The sequence below is a fragment of the Saccopteryx leptura genome, chromosome 2 (genome assembly GCF_036850995.1).
Source record: "Saccopteryx leptura isolate mSacLep1 chromosome 2, mSacLep1_pri_phased_curated, whole genome shotgun sequence".
NCBI lineage: Eukaryota > Metazoa > Chordata > Mammalia > Chiroptera > Emballonuridae > Saccopteryx > Saccopteryx leptura.
Window position 1 is genome coordinate 22,367,140 of NC_089504.1, and position 21,282 is coordinate 22,388,421.

Here is a 21,282-nt window from a genome sequence, read left to right on the forward strand (position 1 = left end):
GGGAGATTGGGAGGAAGAGGTGGGGAGATTGGGAGGAAGAGGTGGGGAGGAAGAGATGGGGAGTTCTTTAATGGGGATAGTGTCTCAGTTTTGCAAGATGCAGAAGTTCTGGTGATTAATTGTACAAAAATGTGAATACACTTAACAGTAATGAACTATATACTTTCAAGTGGCTAAGACTGTATATTTTATGTTATGTATATTTTACCATAATGAAAAAGAAAAAAAAGGAGAAAAGATGGGTCATTTAGTGCATTTGGATCAGCAAGTAACACTGAATTAAGGCTAGACTTTGTTCTGTTTAAACAAGCCAACTCCCCTTACTCAAACAAATTTGGGTTTTAAGATATTGAAGGACTATCTGTAATCATTCTATACTGTTTGGCCCACAAATAAATTACCCACAGACACCCCTTCCTATTTAGTCTTCACACAGATTCCAAATCATCAGAGGTCCAAGTTTTCCCCCCTTTTTGTCTCTCTGTATAATTAAAATGACTAAGTCCTGGCCGGTTGGCTCAGTGGTAGAACATCAGCCCAAAGTGTGCATGTCCTAGGTTTGATTCCCAGTCAGGGCACACACAGGAAAAGCGATCATCTGCTTCTCTACCTCTCCCTCTCTCCTTTTTCTGTCTCTCTCTCCTGCTCCCACAGCCATGGCTTGATTGGTTCAAGCAAGTTGGCCCCAAGTGCTGAGAATGGCTCTGTGAAACCTCCACCTCAGGCACTAAAAGTAGATCAGTGGCCAAAGCAACAGCCCAAGATGGGCAGAGCATCTCCCTTAAGGGGCTTGCAGGGTAGATCATGGTCAAAGGGCATATGCAAAAGTCTGTCTCTCTGTCTCCCCTCCTCTCACGTGAGAAGTTAAAACAACTAAGCTTGAGGGCTGCCTGGCCAGTGCACCTATAATTTGGGTAAATGAGTGAGTTGCACTTTTGGAGAACAGGATGAATCTTACTTTGTATATAAGCTTAAAAAACTATACCTGAGGATCAGTTCACCAGGAAATACTTCAAAAATAACACAAGTTCAACCAGTGGGGGAAAGGGCCTCCGGGAAAAAGCTGAATGGGAATGTCATCAATGAAACTCAATGCCAACTGAGGTTTAAAAAAATAAAAAGAAACTGCAAACACTAAAGGACTTTGCCATGTGATTTCCACTATCTGGAGAATGGCACCCTCTCTAAAGACGCTAATGTCAACTGATGTTATCTGCAAATATTTCTCAATTTTGCCATTTTGAAAAGAAAAACTGGAAAAGTACCTGGGCCTCGGTACTCTCGCCAACATGAAAAAATTACCTGTGTCCTCAGTATGGGAAGGTGATATGTGAAACTAAGCAGGACGGAAGCTGGCAGGAGGTGGCATTGCTGCAGACAATTAGAGGGGAGTGCGGCAGGTTCTGGCCAGTTCTGCCGACACGGAAGTGCAGAGGGACGCTGGTGAATCATCCAGGTGAGTTTGAACACACAGAACCTGGCAACTGGGTAGATCCCAGTACTGCTCTGGAAAGGGTTTGGAAAATGCCCACCTAGAAACGCTTGGTCAAGCAGGCTGTTACAGAGAAAAGGCATGGCCTCAGGGGCCACAAAGACCCAATTTCAAATCCTAGTGATGCTGCTTGCACATGTACAAACTTCCTGAACTTCAGTTGCCTCACCTGTACAATGGGACTATGAGTAAACACGTACAGGGTTCTTGTGAAGAATGTCCTTACCACACACTCAATAAACTTCTCCCCTTGGCATGCCCCTGTTGGTCGGAATGGCCTCACCCAGTAATATGCCGGGAGCTTTTAAAGAAACACTTATCTCTGCTTTGGGCAAGTGAAAATATTCTAACTCCCTCTGCTGCAGCAAGGGGGTGTTCTCCTAATTCCAACACAGTAACCATGCTAATGCAGGCGAGCCCTGAAAAACCACAGCCGTTGCGTGACACCCACTATAGGGGTCCACTCACGACGGTGGCTTGAGAGACGCAAACTGCTTTTAAGGAAGAGCCCAGAGAACACTGATGTGGGAGGAAGAATGTGAGAAGTTCTGCCCTTACCTTAGCAGTAAGGAAAACGTTCAAGTGCTCATTGAAAGAGAGCACAGGGTGATCTGTGATCCTTTTCAGGAATTTATCCAAAGCTTTTCTTCTGGTCTCCACAAACTCTTCCGAAAAACGATCCACAACGCCTTTCACCACAAACTTCTCAGGAAGCGGCTATGAAGATGGGAAGAAAAAGATTCAGGGCAATTGATAAAATGGTGCAATGAAATGAAGAACCACCAGGCTAGCAAACCATTCTATGACCCATGAGCCCAAGAACAATTTCTCCATCAGTCTCATCTTTACACAGCTGGACATGAATATAAACAGTTCTGAAAAAGAGAGACAGAATAAATCAAAGCTACCCTGTCAATTTTATAATGCAAGATCTAAAACACCAGTGCATAGTTCCTGCAATACAGAGAACAGCTGGTTGGGGTTCACCCAGTAAATCCAAGTTAGTTATCTCTACGTAAGGGGTACACAGATCACGTAATGGGGAAGTTAGGACAGGATAAAATAGTCTAAGAAGAAAAGGCAGACAACATCAACCACATAAAAATGTATTTAGGCCCTGGCCAGTGACTCAGTGGTAGAGCGTTGGCCTGGCGTGCAGAAGTCCCAGGTTCGATTCCCTGCCAGGGCACACAGGAGAAGCGCCCATCTGCTTCTCCACCCCTCCCCCTCTCCTTCCTCTCTGTCTCTCTCTTCCCCTCCCGCAGCGAGGCTCCATTGGAGCAAAGATGGCCTGGGCGCTGGGGATGGCTCCTTGGCCTCTGCCCCAGGCGCTAGAGTGGCTCTGGTTGCGACAGAGCGATGCCCCGGAGGGGCAGAGCATCGCCCCCTGGTGGGCAGAGCATTGCCCCTGGTGGGCGTGCCGGGTGGATCCCGGTCGGGCGCATGCGGGAGTCTGTCTGACTGTCTCTTCCCATTTCCAGCTCCAGAAAAATACAAAAAAAAAAAATGTATTTAAATATAATAAGATTCTACTCCCAGTTCAAGGGGTAAAAGAACTGGGTGGGTGGAGAAATAAGTACATTGGGCAAACCCATGTTACCTTAAAAAATACCTTTCCTCCACCTTTTTGGTTTGTTTAGGTTTATATTCAAAAGTTCTTATAAATGTAACTTCCTTTACTTCCCTTACACAAACAAATTTCTCTATCGTATTTACTTTGAGCTGGTATTGTGGGCAATTCCAAACCACCTGGCTACTTAAGACCTCTGAGCTTTAACCTATTTCTGCAGTAGCTTGATTGAATGCTTGATTAAAAGGCCTTCTTCATTACTGCCACCACAGGGAAAGAGAATATTTGCTAATGCACAGATCTGAAATGTACTAGTTATGAAATATTAAAAGAGCATTTACATTAAAATGTAGGCAAATGATCTGATCAATGTATCTCCAAACAAGATGTACAAATGGCCCAGTAAGCACATGAAAAGATGCTCAGCATCATTAGTCATTAGGGAAATGCAAATCAAAACCACAATAAGATAGCTCTTCACACCCACTAGGATGGCCATAATTCTGAAAAGAAAGAAGGAAAGAAAAAAACAAGTGTTTTCAAGGGTGCAAAAAATATTACAACAAGCATTTAAGGCCACAACCTCTTCAAACTCCATAATATGGCCATAAAGATATTTTTTCTTTTAAGTTATAAAGCCTTGAGAACAAAAAAAAAAATCTACAAGCAACAACAATAGAAATAAGATACAGGCCCTGGCCAATTGTCTCAGTGGTAAAGCGCTGGCCTGGCATGTGGATATCCTGGGTTCAATTCCCAGTCAGGGCAAACAGGAGAAGTGCCCATCTGCTTCTCCACCCCGCCCCCTCTCGCTTCAAGCTCTCTCTTTCTCTTTCTTCCCCTCCTGCAGCCATTGCTTGATTGGAGCAAGTTGGCCCCGGGAGCTGAGGATGGCTCCATGGCCTCTGCTTCACGAACTAAGAAGAGCTCGGTTTCTGAGCAATGGAGCAGCACCCCAGATGGGCAGAGCATCGCCCCCTAGTGGGCTTGCCAGGTGGATCCTTCTCCAAGTGCCTGTGGGAGTCTGTCTCTGCCTCCTCTCCTCTCACTGAATTTAAAAAAAAAAAAAAAAGAAGTAAGATACAGCAACAAGGACTTGGCCAACCCAGAAAAGTGGAACACTAAGTCACTTGGAGTGGGAAAGCCAAGAAGCAACCAGATTGATAACCTGAAACCTTTGAAAGATGTAAGAATGGGCAACACCAGCACCCCTGGAAATGAAGCACCTGGCGTGTGTGAATATCTGACAGCCTCAACTTGAAACAGCTTTGGAAAGTCAGAATGCTTTAGTTCTCGAGAGTAAAGGGCTGGTGGCTCACCTCCCGGGATCATTTTTCACCTCTGCCTAACTTTTTGACTTTGGCCAAGTTCTATAATCTCTTGGTAGCTCAAGTTTTTTCATCTGTAAAAAATAGAGAGCAACAGTATCAACCTCGCAAGGAGTAAATTAGATAGGAGGTTGATGGCACTACAAACGGTTCTTGCCACGGAGTAGACACTGGCTAGAAGTATGCGTGTGTTTGGTTGTATGGGTGGCAGCAACTTCAGGGACCTGCTAATCTTCAGGGACAGCCACTGTTCAGCTGCATCTTGAGATGGTGGGAGTGCTCAGGGAAGAGGCGAAGAATTAAAGGATTTTTTTTTAACAGAGACGGAATTCTGGAGGACACAGTGGAAAGGTTTGGTGATAAAGGAAGAGAGTGGAGTAGTCAGGAATGAAATGACAGTGCCCCATGGGGATAACGAGTCCACGGCAGACGCCCAGTAGCGCCTGCAATGGGGCAGAGCATCAGAAATGCCTGAATGGGTCAGAGGCAGGGACCATTGTCCTTCAAGATCATTCCTTTCTTCTGATCTAGTCTTCTCTCATTCCCTTAGACAGCCATCCTGCTGAACCCTGCTCTCGCCTGCCAACCCTTCCTGCTAAGCCGGTGACCATCTCTCTGCAGGAGGAACCCGGTGTGCGGGCAGCACCTGGAAACTCCCTAACCATTTTGCTGCTTCTGCAGAAACCCATCTCCTGGGCACGCCCTCACCTCCACTCCTCAGGTCCCTGTGCACAACATACCCTCCCCAAAGCTAACTATTCCCTGTGTCTGAGGCAATTGTCATCATCAACTAATTACACTTCTCTTCAGTATCTTCGACATTCCGCCTCATCTCGCTCTACTCCACGCCTAGAAAAACAAGGCTAGTTCTCTTTCTTCCTGAAAAAAATAAATAAATCCAACAATCCCTTAACCTTACCTTCTCTCTCCTCCCCTTCTTGTCTCATTCAACCTTTCTGAAAAATCTTTATCCTTACTTCCACTCTTTCCCAGCCTTCTCCACCCAAACAAAGCCACGTTTGGTACTGCCTCCACTGCTGCACTTCTTTGCTGTGCCCCCACCCAGAGTGGGCACTGTTCTTTAAAGATGAGCAGTGGCTTTCAAATTACCACCTCCAGTAGATATTTTTTTGTCCTCGCCTTCTGAGTCCTGTTGAGTACACTCTCATTTGCTTATGCTGAACAGGACTTGGGAGGAAGGCCTCATAAGCAAGTAAGTGGTGAGGTATGCCTCATTTAACATAACAGATAACCTCCTGAAATAGCTATCCATTCTTCAGGCTTAGTACACGGACCTTTATGTGTAATGAATTAGGGAAGCTTGCTATATAAAGGAACCCTGGGGTGAATTCCCTTCTTGTAATAAGCATTATTATTCCCCGATGTATATGATTGATTTCTTCCTATTTCAGGCTTCTTTAGAGGGGCACACCTACTCTCAGCCTCACCTCTATAATTACCTTCCTGGTTGTTTACGCATAGGAATCTGGGTTACTGGTGAAATCAAGGGCATCTATACTCCGTAACTGAGACAATTAATGTAAGTGAAGAGCTCAACATCGCTCCCAGCACATGGTGGATGTCGAGTGAATGCTAGCTATTTATTTGTAATCACTGAGAACAGAAAGAAAAAGGAAAAAAGAAAGAAACAAGGAGAGTGAATAAAAGGGTGGAACTTCCCTATATCTTTTAAGCCAAAATGTTTTTAAAAAGTGTCTGGGATGCCGCTTCACACCACTAGGATGGTTATAAAAGAAAAAGAAAAGGAGAATAACCAGTGTTGGCAAGTCTGGGGAGAAACTGGAATCCTTGGACATTACTGGTGAGAATGTTAAATGGTGCAGCCACTGTGAAAAAGTTTGGTGGGTCTTCAAAAAAAATTAAACAAGAATTACCATATGATCCAGCAATTCCATTCCTTGAAATATCGCCAAGATAACTGAAAGCCAGTGTTCAAACAAAAACTTGTACAATACATGTTCAAGCAGCATTATTTATAATAGTTGGGCTGGAGGAAAGGAGGAATAGCGATTGCTTAATGGGTATGGGGTTTTTAGGGAGTGATGAAAATGTTCTGAAATCATATAGTAGTGCCGATTACAATACACTGTGGAGACGACCCAGGTGGCGTCCCTTCCCTCCCCTCCCTCTGCCTCCCCACCCCAATGCTGGAACAAAACAAAACATGTAAATGTATTCACAGCCACTGACTTACACTTTTAAATGGTGACTTTTACCTCAGTATTTTTTTAAAAGATATGATGAAGGAAGATGTCAGAGAGGAGAAAAGATGCTATGCTGCTGGCTTTGAAGTTGGAAGCAGGGGCCATAAGCCAAGAAATGTAGGCGGCCTGTGGGAACTGATAAAGCCAAGGAACAAATTCTCCCCTAGAGCCTCCAGAAGAAGTGCAGCCCTACCTGCACCTTGACGTGAACCCACTGAGACTGATTTGAACTTTAGATTCCAGAACTATAAGATAATAAATTTCTGTTGCTTAAGTCACTTTTTTCCATGTTGCTTTTTAAATAAAAGTCATTTGGCCATCTGCTTTTTCCATCCCTCCCCCTTCTCTATCTATCTCTCTTCCCTTCCCACAGCCATGGCTTGGTTGGAACAAGTTGGCCCCAGGCACTGAGGATGGCTCCATGGCCTTGCTTCAGGCACTAAAATAGCTCAGTTGCCAAGCAACAGAGCAACGGCCCCAGATGGGCAGAGCATCGCCTTGTAGGGGGCTTGCTGGGTGGATCCTGGTTGGGGCGCATGTGGGAGAGTCTGTCTCTCTTCCTCCCAGCTTCTCACTTAAGAAAAATTTTAAAAAATAAGGTACTTGGCGTGAGGGAGTGGGTAGGACACAGATGAAACAACACTGGCCATTAACTGATAAATGTTGAGAGTGGGTGATGAATCCATGAGGGTTCACAGCACTGAATCTCTCTACTTTGGTATTAACTAACATTTTCCATAATGAAAAAGTGTTTCTTTTAACTATATATTTATGTGTTGGGACCTACAAATACCCTGTTTGCAAAGCATTACAATAACCCATTAAATATTTCAAGGCTTAATCTTAAAATATTTACATTTTTATAGCACTTGATCCTTTGGTAATGCACTTTCACATGTATTTCACACTTGTTTATAAGAAAGTACTTTACAATCTGTGAAACAGAAGCAAAGGTCCTGAAGATTGTCACTGAAAAACTCCCACTTCTGGGTGGGAAATCTGGATCAAGACTTTTTTCCCTGACCTGTGGTGGGATAGTGGATGAAGCATTAACCTGGAACGCTGAGGTCACTGGTTCAAAACCTTGGGTTTGCCTGGTCAAGGCACACATGAGAAGCAACTATGAGTTGATGCTTCCTGCTCCCTCCACTTACAAAATTTCTTTCTTTTTTAGAAATTAAATTTAATGGGGCAACATGGATCACAGGTTTCAGGTGAACATCTCCATAGCATCTGAGCTGTTGACTGCATTGTGTACCCATTACCCAAAGTCAAATCATTTTCCATCACCGTATATCTATCTCTCTTCACTCCCCTCCCTCTGGTAACCACTTCACTTTATCTATGTCCATGAGTCTCGGTTTTATGTCACACCTATGTAGGATATATATTTGTCCCTCCTTATCCCCCACTCCCCATAACCACTTCACTATTATCTGGACAAAAATTTCAACTGCTCAACCTTGAAACGTTCAACTTCCTTTTGTTAGCATTTAAATCAGTTCTATGAAATTCAACTGATATTTAGTGTACTCCTCTACACGACAGAAAACTATTTTTTCTATTCTTATCAAACTAAAAGAATATTGATCCCAAGCAAAAATAACAAATAAATAAAGATGAAAAGCCTTGTTCCCATAAAGAACAATCACCAAGCCTGGTTTAATTCAAAGTACTCAAAGTTCAACCAAAGTTCAGCCAATGTCTCACAACTTATTAACTTATCTACAGAGTAAGCTAAAGGCATGTCTATTTAACAGTACAGAAAAGGGGAGCCAACCAGAAAATGAAGTTAGAGATTTTCCTGGTCATTTCATAGTGAGAAAAACAGTTGTTGCATTACAAATTTCTTCTAATTCACTCCTGAGTTTCCACTGCCCCAAACAAAACTGGGTGCATAATATATACACATACACCCTTCCAGCAAAGCTTCCTTTGTAAGAACTGAAGCAAGCATTAAACTTCCAACTGAAATTAGACACAACAGAGTTTAGTAAATGTATGTGCTTCATCTCCAAAATCTCTGTGCCCACAGAACGATCACATCTACCTGATGGGTAACTGTGGTGCCCCAGCAAATGAAGCCGTGTAAAATCAACTTCCAAGCCAAAAACTAAAATAAAATAAATTAAAAAAAAAAAGACACGTCACAATGAAGACTCTCTGGTGGCCCCTACTATTGGATAATAAAGACACACAAAGTGAGCTGCAATGACGAACACACACAGCCAGCATTTTAAGGTGGCGTTTAAGAACATACGATCATTTCGTTCTGCTTTTAAAATTGCAGGGGAATGTTGCAATATAAAAAGAGAAACATCTGTTGCAGCACCAAAATATATACTGGGAACAAGACAGAGTTTGTTAAAGAGACAAAGCAGAAAAGATTGAGTTGAGGGAAAGTCAATCGGTATCAACCATCTTGTGATCCTACTCAGGCAAAGGAAAGGTAGGGTTAAGAAGGAACGGGTTGGGTTTCTCCGGTCGAGTCCCAGAAGCTGCCCAGTTCAGAGCCATGGAGGCCAGAAACAAGGGCAGGCCTCAGGACAGCCAACAGGGAAAGGAAAAGGGAAGAGCCTCGGTGCCTCCCAGACAGTCCGCCTGCTGTTCTCCGACACCTTCACATGACTCCACGGGAGCCCAGGCCAGTGGGAACCTCATCTCCCTGCTACCGACATAAGCAACAGGATCCGAAAGCTCGGGAATTCTCACACATTTTTTATCATAATTGACAAGTTAGAAAAACAAAAACCAGAAACTCACCACCATTCCCTCTAATTTTCCAACTGATTCAAAAGGTTCTAAAGTTCACCTTGAAAAAATAAAATGTGCAAAGAGCTAGAAAAACTCTGAAAACAAGGTATAGTGGATGATGGGGGACCCGTAAACCAGATGTTGAAATGTTCTGTAAAATCACAGTAATTCAGATAGTGTAGGCGGGGTACCAGACTAGAGAGATCAATGAACCTAAAGGCTCAGAAACAGCCCAAGAATACACAAGTCTAATGAATGATAGTGAAGCACAAAGTATGACAAAGTATGACAAAGGTGACTGGGTATGTAACTCACCATGTGAGAAAAGTAAGGTCCTCCCATCTCAAATCAAAATAAATTCTACATTTACATATTAAAATAAACACAAAAGTAATAGAAGAAAATACGGAAATATATTTTTAAACATCCTAGGTTACAAAAAGGTTTCACAGACAGAAACTGTAAAGATTAACTTGGCTGAGAGGGAAGGGATGTTATTTTTTAAGGAGTCAAGCCTAAGGCAGATGGCCTGACCAGGCGGTGGTGCAGTGGATAGAGCGTCGGACTGGGACACGGAGGACCCAGGTTCGAGACCCCGAGGTCGCCAGCTTGAGGGCGGGCTCATCTGGTTTGAGCAAAGCTCACCAGCTTGGACCCAAGGTCGCTGGCTCCAGCAGGGGTTACTCGGTCTGCTGAAGGCCCACGGTCAAGGCACATATGAGAAATCAATCAATGAACAACTAAGGTGTCACAATGAAAAACTGATTTTTCTCTGTTCCTGTCTGTCTGTCCCTATCTATCCCTCTCTCTGACTCTCTCTCTGTCTCTGTTATAAAAATTAAAAAAAGTCTGAGAAGTCTAAGGCAGATGACAACTGAAGAAAAAATAGATATTCCAGCTGGGTTCATTTCCTTTGTAGATATGGAGTTTCCACAACCAATAAGGAAAAAATAGAAAAATAAAGAGGCATTCATAAAAAAAAAAAAAACGCCAGTGTCAAAAAACTCATAGATATTTGGCCTCACTAGTTAAATAAATAAAAAGTTACTGCACAAAAATAAACTCAAAATGTGTAAGACCTGGCCATGGCCTATTGCTCAGTAGATAGAGCGTCAGCCTGGTACATGGACATCCCAGGTTCGATTACCGGTCAGGGCACACAGGAGAAGCGACCATCTGCTTCTCTCCCCATACCGTTTCTCCTCTTCTCTCTCTTCCCCTCCCATCGCCAGTGGCTTGATTGGTTTGAGCGTGGCCTTGGGTGCTGAGGATAACTCAACTGGTCCAAGTGCATCTGCCTTAGGTGCTAAAAATAGCCGGTACTGGAGCATCGGCTTCAGACGAGGTTGCCGGGTGGATTCTGGTTGGGGCACATGTGGGAGTCTGTCTCATTATCTCCTCTCCGCTCACTTAAAAAAAAATGTATGAGACCTAAATGTAAGAGCTAGAACTATAAAAATCTTAGACAGCATAGTATAAATCTTTGTGGGCTTGGACTAGTTAATGGTGTCTAAGATGGGACACCAAAAGCATAAGCAGCCAAAGGATAAAACAGATAAACTGAACTTCATTGAAATTTAAACCTTTTGTACCTCAAAGGACACTATCAGAAAAGTAAGGAGACAACCCAATGAATGGGAGAAAATATTTTGCAAATCATATTATCTGACTAGGGACTTGTGTTTAGATTTAAAGAACTACTACAAACTCAATAATAAAAGAACCCAATTTTAAAATGAGCAAAGGATCTGAAAATTTTTCCAAGGAAGACAACAAATGTGCAAAAAGCACATAAAAAATGTTCATTAATTGTCAGGGAAATGCAAAATCCCAACCACAATGAGGTCCCACTCCCCACCCACTAGGACGGCTACAACCAGAGCCAGGTAATAACGAATGCTGACGAAGACGTGGAGAAACCGGAACCCTCACACGCTGCTGGCTGGCGGGAATGCAAATGATGCAGCCGCTTTCCAAATAGTCTGGCAGTTTCTCCCAAGGTTAAATGTAGAGTTACATAAGCTTTAGCAATTATACCCCGAGGTGTACACCCAAGAAAACAAAAGGCTGCACACAAGTGTTCATAGCAGCATTACTCATTAAAGCAAAAAAGTGGAAACAACTCAAATGTCCATCAAAGGGGAGTGGTTAGGCAAAATGTGATATATCCACACAATGAAATAATATTCAACAAAAAGAAATGTGCAGTTCTGATACATGCTGCTGCATGGATGAAGCTTGAAAACATTATGCTAAGTGAAAAAAACCCAGTCACAAAAGACTACATAGTGTATGATTTCGCTTACATGAAATGTGCAGAATGAGCAATTCTATCGAGGTAGAAAGCAGACTAGTGGCTGCCAGGAACTAAGGAAGACAGAGGCAAGAGAAAGGCAAGAGGTGGGAGGTTTCTTCTGGGAGTAATAAAAGGGTTCCAAAATTGATCTGCACTGATGGCCGCACAACTTATGAATACTCTAAAAGCCCCTGACTTGTACATTTTAAATGGGTGAAATGTATGGTATAGGAATTACATCTCAATAAAACTACTTAAAAATAAATGAAAATTTAAATAACCATATTGCCTTTTTAGTCAGATCTCCATCTGACAATAAACTCTCCAGGGGTAGGAGTCCCTTGCTTGTCTTATAACCCTTCACCTTCCCAAGGGTACATACACATATGTACCCTTAAGAGGCATTCATAAAAAAAACGCCAGTGTCAAAAAACTCATAGAAAGATATTCGGCCTCACTAGTTAAATAAATAAAAACTTGCACAAAAATAAACTCAAAATGTGTAAGACCTGGCCCTGGCCTATTGCTCAGTGGATAGAGCGTCGGCCTGGTATATGGACATCCCAGGTTCAATTACCGGTCAGGGCACTCAGGAGAAGCGACCATCAGCTTTTATTTGATGTCATATCTTATCTGGCCTTCTAAAAAGACTAATAACACAAAGGTGAGTCTTAATAATTGGCAGACACCTCCAGGCAAAGTTGCTGTCAAATGAATTTCAATGGGAAAAAAATGTTTTTGCTTCTAGTTTACTTCCCGGTTTAAGTCAGAGATGCTCTCCTGTATTAAATCTCTTTCTGGCCCAGAAAGGCACTGAGAATTTATGAAGAAATTTAAGTCTCCATCCACTTGCTTCTCAAATACCTTCCTAATTCACTGCTTCTACCCAGACCATAGGAAACAACACCTACAGATACTCTGGATCATTCCCGGGCATTCTGGAGACTACCCTTTTCTTTCAGCTCTGGCTTCAGAGCCTGCCCATGAGCGTTACTGCTTTCCACCAGCAGGTGCTGCTAGCCGACCTTTGATAGCTAAGCACCAAGCTGAAATACACCATCTGCCAGCAGTGGGAGCACAACACCCCAGCACAGAGGGTGGGCTACGTCTCAAGAGGGACTTGGTTCCAAAGAGTACAGTGTGGGAAGGGGGGAGAAAAGAAGTGGATAAACCTGGCAACCACAACCTCAAGTCAAGTGATCAAGGTAACATCAGTCATCACAAATATTGTTGGTAGAATGGACCCCTGACAAGAGGCAATGAAAATGGCAGTTTACCTCTGTGCTTTTCCTCCCCAAAATGCTTTACCCCACTCAAATCATGAGGAAAACATCAGATAAATTTCAGCCAAGGGACATTTTGCAAAATTCCTGATCAGCACACCTCAGAACTCTCACAGTCATCAAAAACAAGGAAAGCCTGAGACACTGTCACAGCCATGAAGGGTCTTAAGGAGACGGATGACTAAATGTAATGCAGTAAGTACCCTGGAAGGGGTCCTGGAACACAGAAAGGGCCTTAGATAAAAACGGAGGAAACGGGGATAAAGGACTGGGAGGCAGTAACAACGTACCATTACTAGTTCACTCGCTGTGCCCCACGTGCCACACTACAGTGTGAATAAGCTACACTGAGTGTGAGGTGGAGAACTCACTGCCACCATTGCAATCATTCTGGAATTCTAAAACTGTTCTAAAATAACAAGTCTAGTGTAAAAAATTCACTAGCTGCCAATTTTGCCAAATTAAGATTTATATTTTTTTAAAGATTCTATTTTAAGGAATAGTTGCAATGATTTCAAAGCTACAATTTCTTCTTCGGACACATTTTCAAGTGATTAGAAGACAGAAAAGCTAGACTTGATGCTTGAAGAACAGAGGGATGCATGATGGAGGTAGGGGGAGAGGAGAGGGCCCGGGGAAAGAACAGAGTCCCAGCCAAGTTCCATCATTCCCATGACAGCACCAGCAACATGGCCGCTTTCACCTTGAAAACCAAGATAACCACCAGAGTGGCCCCAGTTCAGCACCTTCCACCCACGTGTAAACAAGAAGCGTTAGAAGATGCAGGGGCAACAGGAACACTGGTAGTGCTAAGAAGTTGTTCAGCCAAGGTTATAACTGAAAGATAAAGCCCGCTGAAGAGGTGTATGACCCAAATTGCCCGAAAGCCACCAAAGCCCCAAGAAACATCTGGCATATAAATAGTTATTGTTTCTACTAAAAAGGGAGAGGGGGGGGGGCCCTGGCCAGTTGGCTCAGTGGTAGAGCGTTGGCCTGGCGTGCAGGAGTTCCGGGTTCGATTCCCAGCCAGAGAACACAGGAGAAGCGCCCATCTGCTTCTCCACCCCTCCCCCTCTCCTTCCTCTCTGTCTCTCTCTTCCCCTCCTGCAGCCAAGGCTCCATTGGAGCAAAGATGGCCCGGGCGCTGGGGATGGCTCTATGGTCTCTGCCTCAGGCGCTAGAATGGCCCTGGTTGCAACAGAGCAACGGCCCAGATGGGCAGAGCATTGCCCCCTGGTGGACATGCCGGGTGGATCCCGGTCGGGCGCATGCGGGAGTCTGTCTGACTGCCTCCCCGTTTCCAGCTTCAGAAAAATACAAAAAAAGGGGGAGGATAGGGAGGGATAGTCAGAAAAGTAGTCAATGTGTATGTTGATTTTAGGTAGTCTTTTCCATTTTATTTGCTCTGGTTCTGTTTAGAAATGGGTAGATATAATAGATAAATATTATGCGGCTTAAATAAATAGAGGTAAGGTGGCTTTTGGGTTTGTTTTTTAAGTGAAAAACTGGTTGAGTGGATTGTGTGCTAGATTCCTGCTCCCTGAATTACCCACATCTAAAGGAAGCCCTGCCAACTGTAATCTGAGGCTTCACCCTTACCTGGTGGCAGCTGTCCAAACCTTAATAACAAAATGTAGGAAGGGGAAACAGTGTTTAAAGAGGCAGAAAATGAGAATTGGAACTCTCCATACTTCAAAAAATTATCATAATGGAAGTGAAAACCTACCCCACCCACTCAAGAAACCATAAGCAAATCAGAAACCAGAAACCAAAAAGCAAAACACATTATGCATGATCCATAAACATCTGACGGGTGAATCTGGTCTACAAAGTAAGGCCTGCAATTTCAGGGGCGAGAGCTGAGTGAACAGCCTCAGGAAAGAGGCCGCAGGGAAAGGGTGTAACAAGCTATAATGAAGTAGTACCTACGGGAATGAGATGAGTGGGCTGAGATTCTTCCAGTTTGTTCCTCAGCCAGTCAAAATCCTGGTATCTTCGACGGACAGAATATTCTGGCAGGTCAAACTCCACCCGAGTACTCTGCAAAGAAGAAAAATGGAACAAAATAAGCATAAGGAATAGCAGTCTATCTTGGCCAAAGGGGAGGAAAAAAGCTCTGTGAATAACTAGACTGGGCAAGAATACACTTTCCTTCCACCAAACACACTGGCCAAAGGGCTGGGTTTACCAACACAGAATGACGGGGCTGGGCCACAGGCCCAGTGAAAAATTCAAAGATCTAGAATGAAAATGCCAACTTTTAAAAATATATATATATTTCTACCCTCAGGAAATCGAACTCAACTATCCCTCAGAATTGTGTTCGCAGATAGGGGTCCCCAAACTTTTTACACAGGGGGCCAGTTCATTGTCCCTCAGACCATTGGAGAGCCACCACATACAGTGCTCCTTTCACTGACCACCAATGAAAGAGGTGCCCCTTCCGGAAGTGCAGCAGGGCCGGATAAATGGCCTCAGGGGGCCGCATGCGGCGGCGGACAGGCCGCAGTTTGGGGACGCCTGCACTAGATTCATCTCCTCCAAGCTTAACTTTGAAAATTTCTTTTAGCAGAATGATCATGCTACTGCGGTTATTGCTACTGAATCCGAAACTGGGATTCTGTTCAAAGGAGTTTTGTCTCCTCCACCTGCTGAATAAGCTGACCAGTTCTACCAAAGGCAGGGGAAAAACAAACAAAAAGTAGAAACAACAGACCACCTGCTCATTTAGGAGCCAGATTAGATGATAATAGACAAGGTTTTGCCTCATCTGCCATACACTGGCCAGAACCATCACCTTGAAATTGTATTGTATTGTGGATGATAAAAAAAAAAATCTATAAAGAGAAAATACCAAAATATCATTGTGTCGTCCCCCTTCCTGAATTTGCTTTCTGAATTATAATTGCAGCACTTTGATAATGAAAATCAATGTTAGGCCCTGGCCGGTTGGCTCAGTGGTAGAGCGTTGGACTGGCGTGCAGGAGTCCTGGGTTCGATTCCCAGCCAGGGCACACAGGAGAAGCGCCCATCTGCTTCTCCACCCCTCCCCCCTCCTTCCTCTCTGTCTCTCTCTTCCCCTCCCACAGCTGAGGCTCCATTGGAGCAAGATTGGTCCGGGCGCTGAGGATGGCTCTGTGGCCTCTGCCTCAGGCGCTAGAGTGGCTCTGGTCACAACAAAGTGACGCCCCGGATGGGCAGAGCATCGCCCCCTGGTGGGCGTGCTGGGTGGATCCCGGTCGGGCACATGCGGGAGTCTGTCTGACTGCCTCCCCGTTTCTGGCTTTGGAAAAATACAAAACAAATAAATAAATAAATAAATAAGAAAACCAATGTTAGAGAAAATTAAATAAATTAACAGAATAACAAGATGTTTACACATTAATTTGCCCAAACTAAATCTGTATCTCAGATAAATCATTTTTCCCTATGGAGGTACCAACTTGATGACAGCCACATTTCTCAGAAATTAAAGTATGAAATTAAAACGGTTCAGCTATATTTTGTAAATTTACATTTTAAAGCTAAAAAGTCAGCTTTAACTCACAACACCAAGAATATCTTTAAAGCCTGACCGGGCGGTAGCACAGTGGATAGAGTGTCAGACTGGGATGCGGAGGACCCAGGTCCGAGACCCCAAGGTCGCCAGCTTGAGCGCGGGCTCATCTGGTTTGAGCAAAAGCTCACCAGCTTGGACACAAGGTCGCTGGCTTGAGCAAGGGGTCACTCGGTCTGCTGTAGCCCCCCCCCCCCATCAAGGCACATATGAGAAAGCAATCAATGAACAACTAAAGTGCCACAATGAAAAACTGATGATTGATGCTTCTCATCTCTCTTCATTCCTGTCTGTCCCTATCTATCCCTCTCTCTGACTCTTAATCTGTCTCTGGAAAAAAAAATAAAAATAAAAAAGCTTTTAAAAAAAAAGATATCTTTAAAACACACGAACAAGAGTCATCCATCAAAGAAAAAGCTGTTCAAGGCTTTGGCATTGAAAATTATGATTTCATCCTCCTCAAAAGCTGTGCTCATACAGTCTGGGCAAAGTCATACGGTTAAAGGACTCAGTCTTGACTGACCCCCAGCTAACTCTTTCTGCATCTTTTCCCCTAAGGAGTCCCATGCACTATGCCCATGAAACACAAGCTTCCCCCGTGATGGGGGGTGGGAGTGGGAAGATGTGGGGAAATTCTCTCAACGTAGGTTTTTGTGATCTGAACTGGAAGACTATTGGAAGCCTATTGGAAGACTCCCCAAAGGAACTGGCACTGTAGAATTGGAGGAGGAAAAAGAACACTAAAATCCAAAGAACAAATCACTGCTGATGAATTTTCAGGCATAAGGATCATGGAAATATTGACAGCAGGTAGCCTGAAGCACCCTGTGCCTGAATAGTCCTAGCCCCTAACTGGATCCTGAGACACCAATAAGGCTCCTGCAGCCTTAGTTTCCTCAACGGTGAGAACAGTGTTGAAAAGGATCTTCTTTGAGACCCCACAGAGCCGCCCTCAGGCTCCATCTGAGGCTTGCCAATGATTAAGGACCCATGAAAGGCAGATTTTGAAACGCAACAAATATATGCAACTCACTGTCATTGTAAACAGACCTGATGGAGGCCCTGCTTTTCGCCTTCCTAATGTTACATGGTATGAACTGATCACTTCTCTTCATTATGCTTTTGCAAATCCACTTCATAAATTATAGTTTATGTAACATTTCTACTCTAACTTTTTTTTTTTTTACAGAGACAGAGAGTCAGAGAGAGGAATAGACAGGGACAGACACACAGGAACGGAGAGATGAGAAGCATCAATCATTAGTTTTTCGTTGCACATTGCGACACCTTAGTTGTTCACTGATTGCTTTTTCATAAGTGCCTTGACTGTGGGCCTTCAGCAGACCAAGTAACCCCTTGCTCAAGCCAGCGACCTTGGGTCCAAGCTGGTGAGCTTTTGCTCAAACCAGATGAGCCCGCGCTCAAGCTGGCGACCTCAGGGTCTCAAACCTGGGTCCTCGGAATCCCAGTCCAACACTCTATCCACTGCGCCACCTCCTGGTCAGGCTCTACTCTAACTTTGAAGTCAATATTTGGTAACTACAAAAAGCAGTATGATGAAAGACATTTTATTTCTGCTGTAACCAATTTTACTTTTGGGGAACTGCTCTCCCCCTCCTACTCAGGTTGAACATACTTATTTTAAAACATCAGAAAAAATAAAGAAATAATAAAAAAAAAAGATTGGCCATACTCCCTCTATTTTATTTATTTAATTTTTTTTTGATATTTTTCTGAAGCCGGAAACAGGGAGAGACAGTCAGACAGACTCCCGCATGCGCCCAACCGGGATCCACCCGGCACGCCCACCAGGGGGCGATGCTCTGCCCCTCCGGGACGTCGCTCTGCTGCAACCAGAGCCACTCTAGCGCCTGGGGCAGAGGCCAAGGAGCCATCCCCAGCGCCCGGGCCATCTTTGCTCCAATGGAGCCTCGCTGCGGGAGGGGAAGAGAGAGACGGAGAGGAAGGAGAGCGGGAGGGGTGGAGAAGCAGATGGGTGCTTCTCCTGTGTGCCCTGGCCTGGAATCGAACCCGGGACTCCCACACGCCAGGCCGACGCTCTACCACTGAGCCAACCGGCCAGGGCCCATACTCCCTCTAAATCAAGAAAAATATAATTAGTATTACAGTGTATACTTTTTCTACAATATTCATTCATTCACTCATTTTCTATATCTCTTTAACACATCTTGGACATCTTTTTATGTCAATTCTGATCTATATAATAATTTTTAATACCTATACAGCATGCCACCAAATAGATATATTATAATTAAACCAAATCCCCATGAAAGTTGTTTCGAGTGTTTCATTCAATAAACAATACTACAGTATATGTCACTAGGCATCTGTTTAATAATTCTCTTAAATTCTTTAAGACAGAATTGCTGGATAAAAGAGTATATATATTTTTAATTGACAAATTCCTTCCAGAAAAATACCAATTTATATTCTTACCACATATTCTCAACACTTTGATGGATTTATAACTAAAAAATATGTTATCTCTGTTATACTTCTGTTTCTTTAATGGCTATTAGGATTGAACATCCTTTCAAATATTTGTTGGCTATAGTTTTTCTTCTTTTATGAGAGGTATTTTTAAAAATTGTAAGTCAAGTCTTTTTCACTTGTAAAAGCTCTTTATAGCCATTTTTATCACAATTTTTTCTATTTAGAAAATTAAATTTAACAGAGTGACACTGATCAACAAGAGTACATAGATACTGGGTAAACATCTCCACATCATTTGGGCAGTCGATTGTGTTGTATACCCATCACCCAAAGTCAAACCATCCTCCATCACCCTATATTTGTCCCTCTTTATACCCTTCCCGCAACCCTCTCCCCCATCACAATTTTTGAATGGTGTTTCTGATACAGAATTTTTAAATCCATCCATTATTTGCCCTTATGGTGGCTACCTTTTTTTTTTTTTTTTTTAGCAGAGAGGGAGAGGGATAGACAGGGACAGACAGGAAAGGAGACAAGAAGCATCAGTTCTTCACTGAGGCACCTTAGTTATTCATTGATTGTTTCTCATATGTACCTTGACTTGTGGGGCTATAGCAGAGCGAGTGACCCCTTGCTCATGCCAGTGACTTTGGGCTCAAGCCTGTGATCTTGGGCTTCAAGCCAGCAACCTCTGGGCTCAAGCCAGCAACCATGGGGTCATGTCTATGATCCCACGCTCAAGCCAGCAACCCCTGCGCTCAAGCTGATCCCGTGCTCAAGCCAGATGAGTCTGCACTCCACTCAAGCCAGTGACCTGGGGTTTCAAACCTGGGTCCTCAGCATCCCAGGCCCGCCCTCTATCCACTGCACCCCTGCCTGGTCAGGCTATGGTGGTTACTTTTAGTGTCATCCAGAGGCGGTCCCCATTGCAAACTATTAAAAATATTCACCTGTATTTTCTCCTTTATTTATGGCTTTTATATTTATGTCTTTAATTACTGCTATTCTACTTCTAGGAAACAATCATTAGAAAACTTTTCAACAGAAATATATGTATAATGGCAGAGATATACATATAATGATGTTTGCTACAGATTATTTAAAATAAAATAGGAAAAAAAAATCAAAGCATCCTAAATGTCCAAAATAAAGGTCAAGGAAATTATAGCATATTTATTTCATGGTTACCCATAATCATTCTGTAACACATTTTTAATGACAGAAATGCTTCAGTATATAGTTTTGAGAAAACAGCAGGATACAAACTTAATTGTATATAAATTATGATTTCATTGGTGTTAAAATTTGGATATAAATAGAAGAAAAATCTAGAACTGATAAAGACAACTCTCCTCTTTATAGTCATCCTTATTTCCAAGTTTTTTACTACCCTCATACAACACTTTTATAATCACACACACACAATTGCTCATCTTTTACCAGCTCCTTTGAAGACAACGGGGATTTAACATGCAGTGGAACTTGTTTGATGCTTTGGAAAGCAATAAGGTAAAAAATAATCACCCTAATACAGAAGGATGTTCACACTCTCTGACCCAATATTTATTTTACTTATTTTTACCACAATTTGTTCTAGAAAAGATACAGTGATATGTAAAATACGATCAAATGACATAAATTAGAAGTAGGAGGAAGATACAGAGAAAGCCGGCACAGAGAAATGTGGAGCCAGGAACGAGGCTAGCAAACACTCACCTCGCAATTCTGTGCACTGGCTGAAACTGGCCACAGACATTACCGCGTTTCTGGATGGAAACCCAGTCTGGTATAAGACAGTACTCATAAAACATGCAAGCCAATAAAACTCCAGCTGGGAGTTCAGAGTAAAGTTTTCCTCTGTGAGATTCAGGGTCTGACTAATAAAGGAAAATAAGGTCATGTTTATCTCTATTTCTAATATCTGTGGTAAACAAAGCATAAAAAAGAAAGAAAAGCATACAACCATAACTCCTAATCAAAGACAGCCACTACACGGTTCTGTTTTATTTCCATACTGTGCTCCACAATCTAAAAGGCCCCACAAAGATCACAAGGCCACAGGTTCACATCTAAAGTCAGAAGAATCATGTGTAACCGCACACAAGTGTGCAATGAGAAATGCTAATTTTCACCTTTGTTCCGTGTGAACATCTTCTGGGTGATCGCTAAGCATCTCTGCCAGTTTTTTTTTTCAAGTTCAACACTTTTTTTTTTTTTACAGAGACAGAGGGAGAGTCAGAGAGAGGGATAGATAGGGATAGACAGGAACGGAGAGAGATGAGAAGCATCAATCATCAGTTTTTCATTGCGACACCTTATTTGTT

The 21,282-nt window shown here is 43.2% G+C and overlaps 1 protein-coding gene across 1 annotated transcript in view; it reads right to left on the reverse strand.

Moving 5' to 3' along the window:
• Positions 1 to 21,282, reverse strand: part of SNX30 (sorting nexin family member 30) — a 107,127-nt gene that overhangs the window by 34,204 nt on the left and 51,641 nt on the right. The window contains exons 3-4 of the mRNA XM_066367452.1: positions 14,878 to 14,988; positions 2,051 to 2,209 (exon numbers count right to left, since the gene is read on the reverse strand). Of these exons, the coding sequence (XP_066223549.1) occupies positions 2,051 to 2,209; positions 14,878 to 14,988 (270 nt within the window). The remainder of the gene's footprint in view (positions 1 to 2,050; positions 2,210 to 14,877; positions 14,989 to 21,282) is intronic.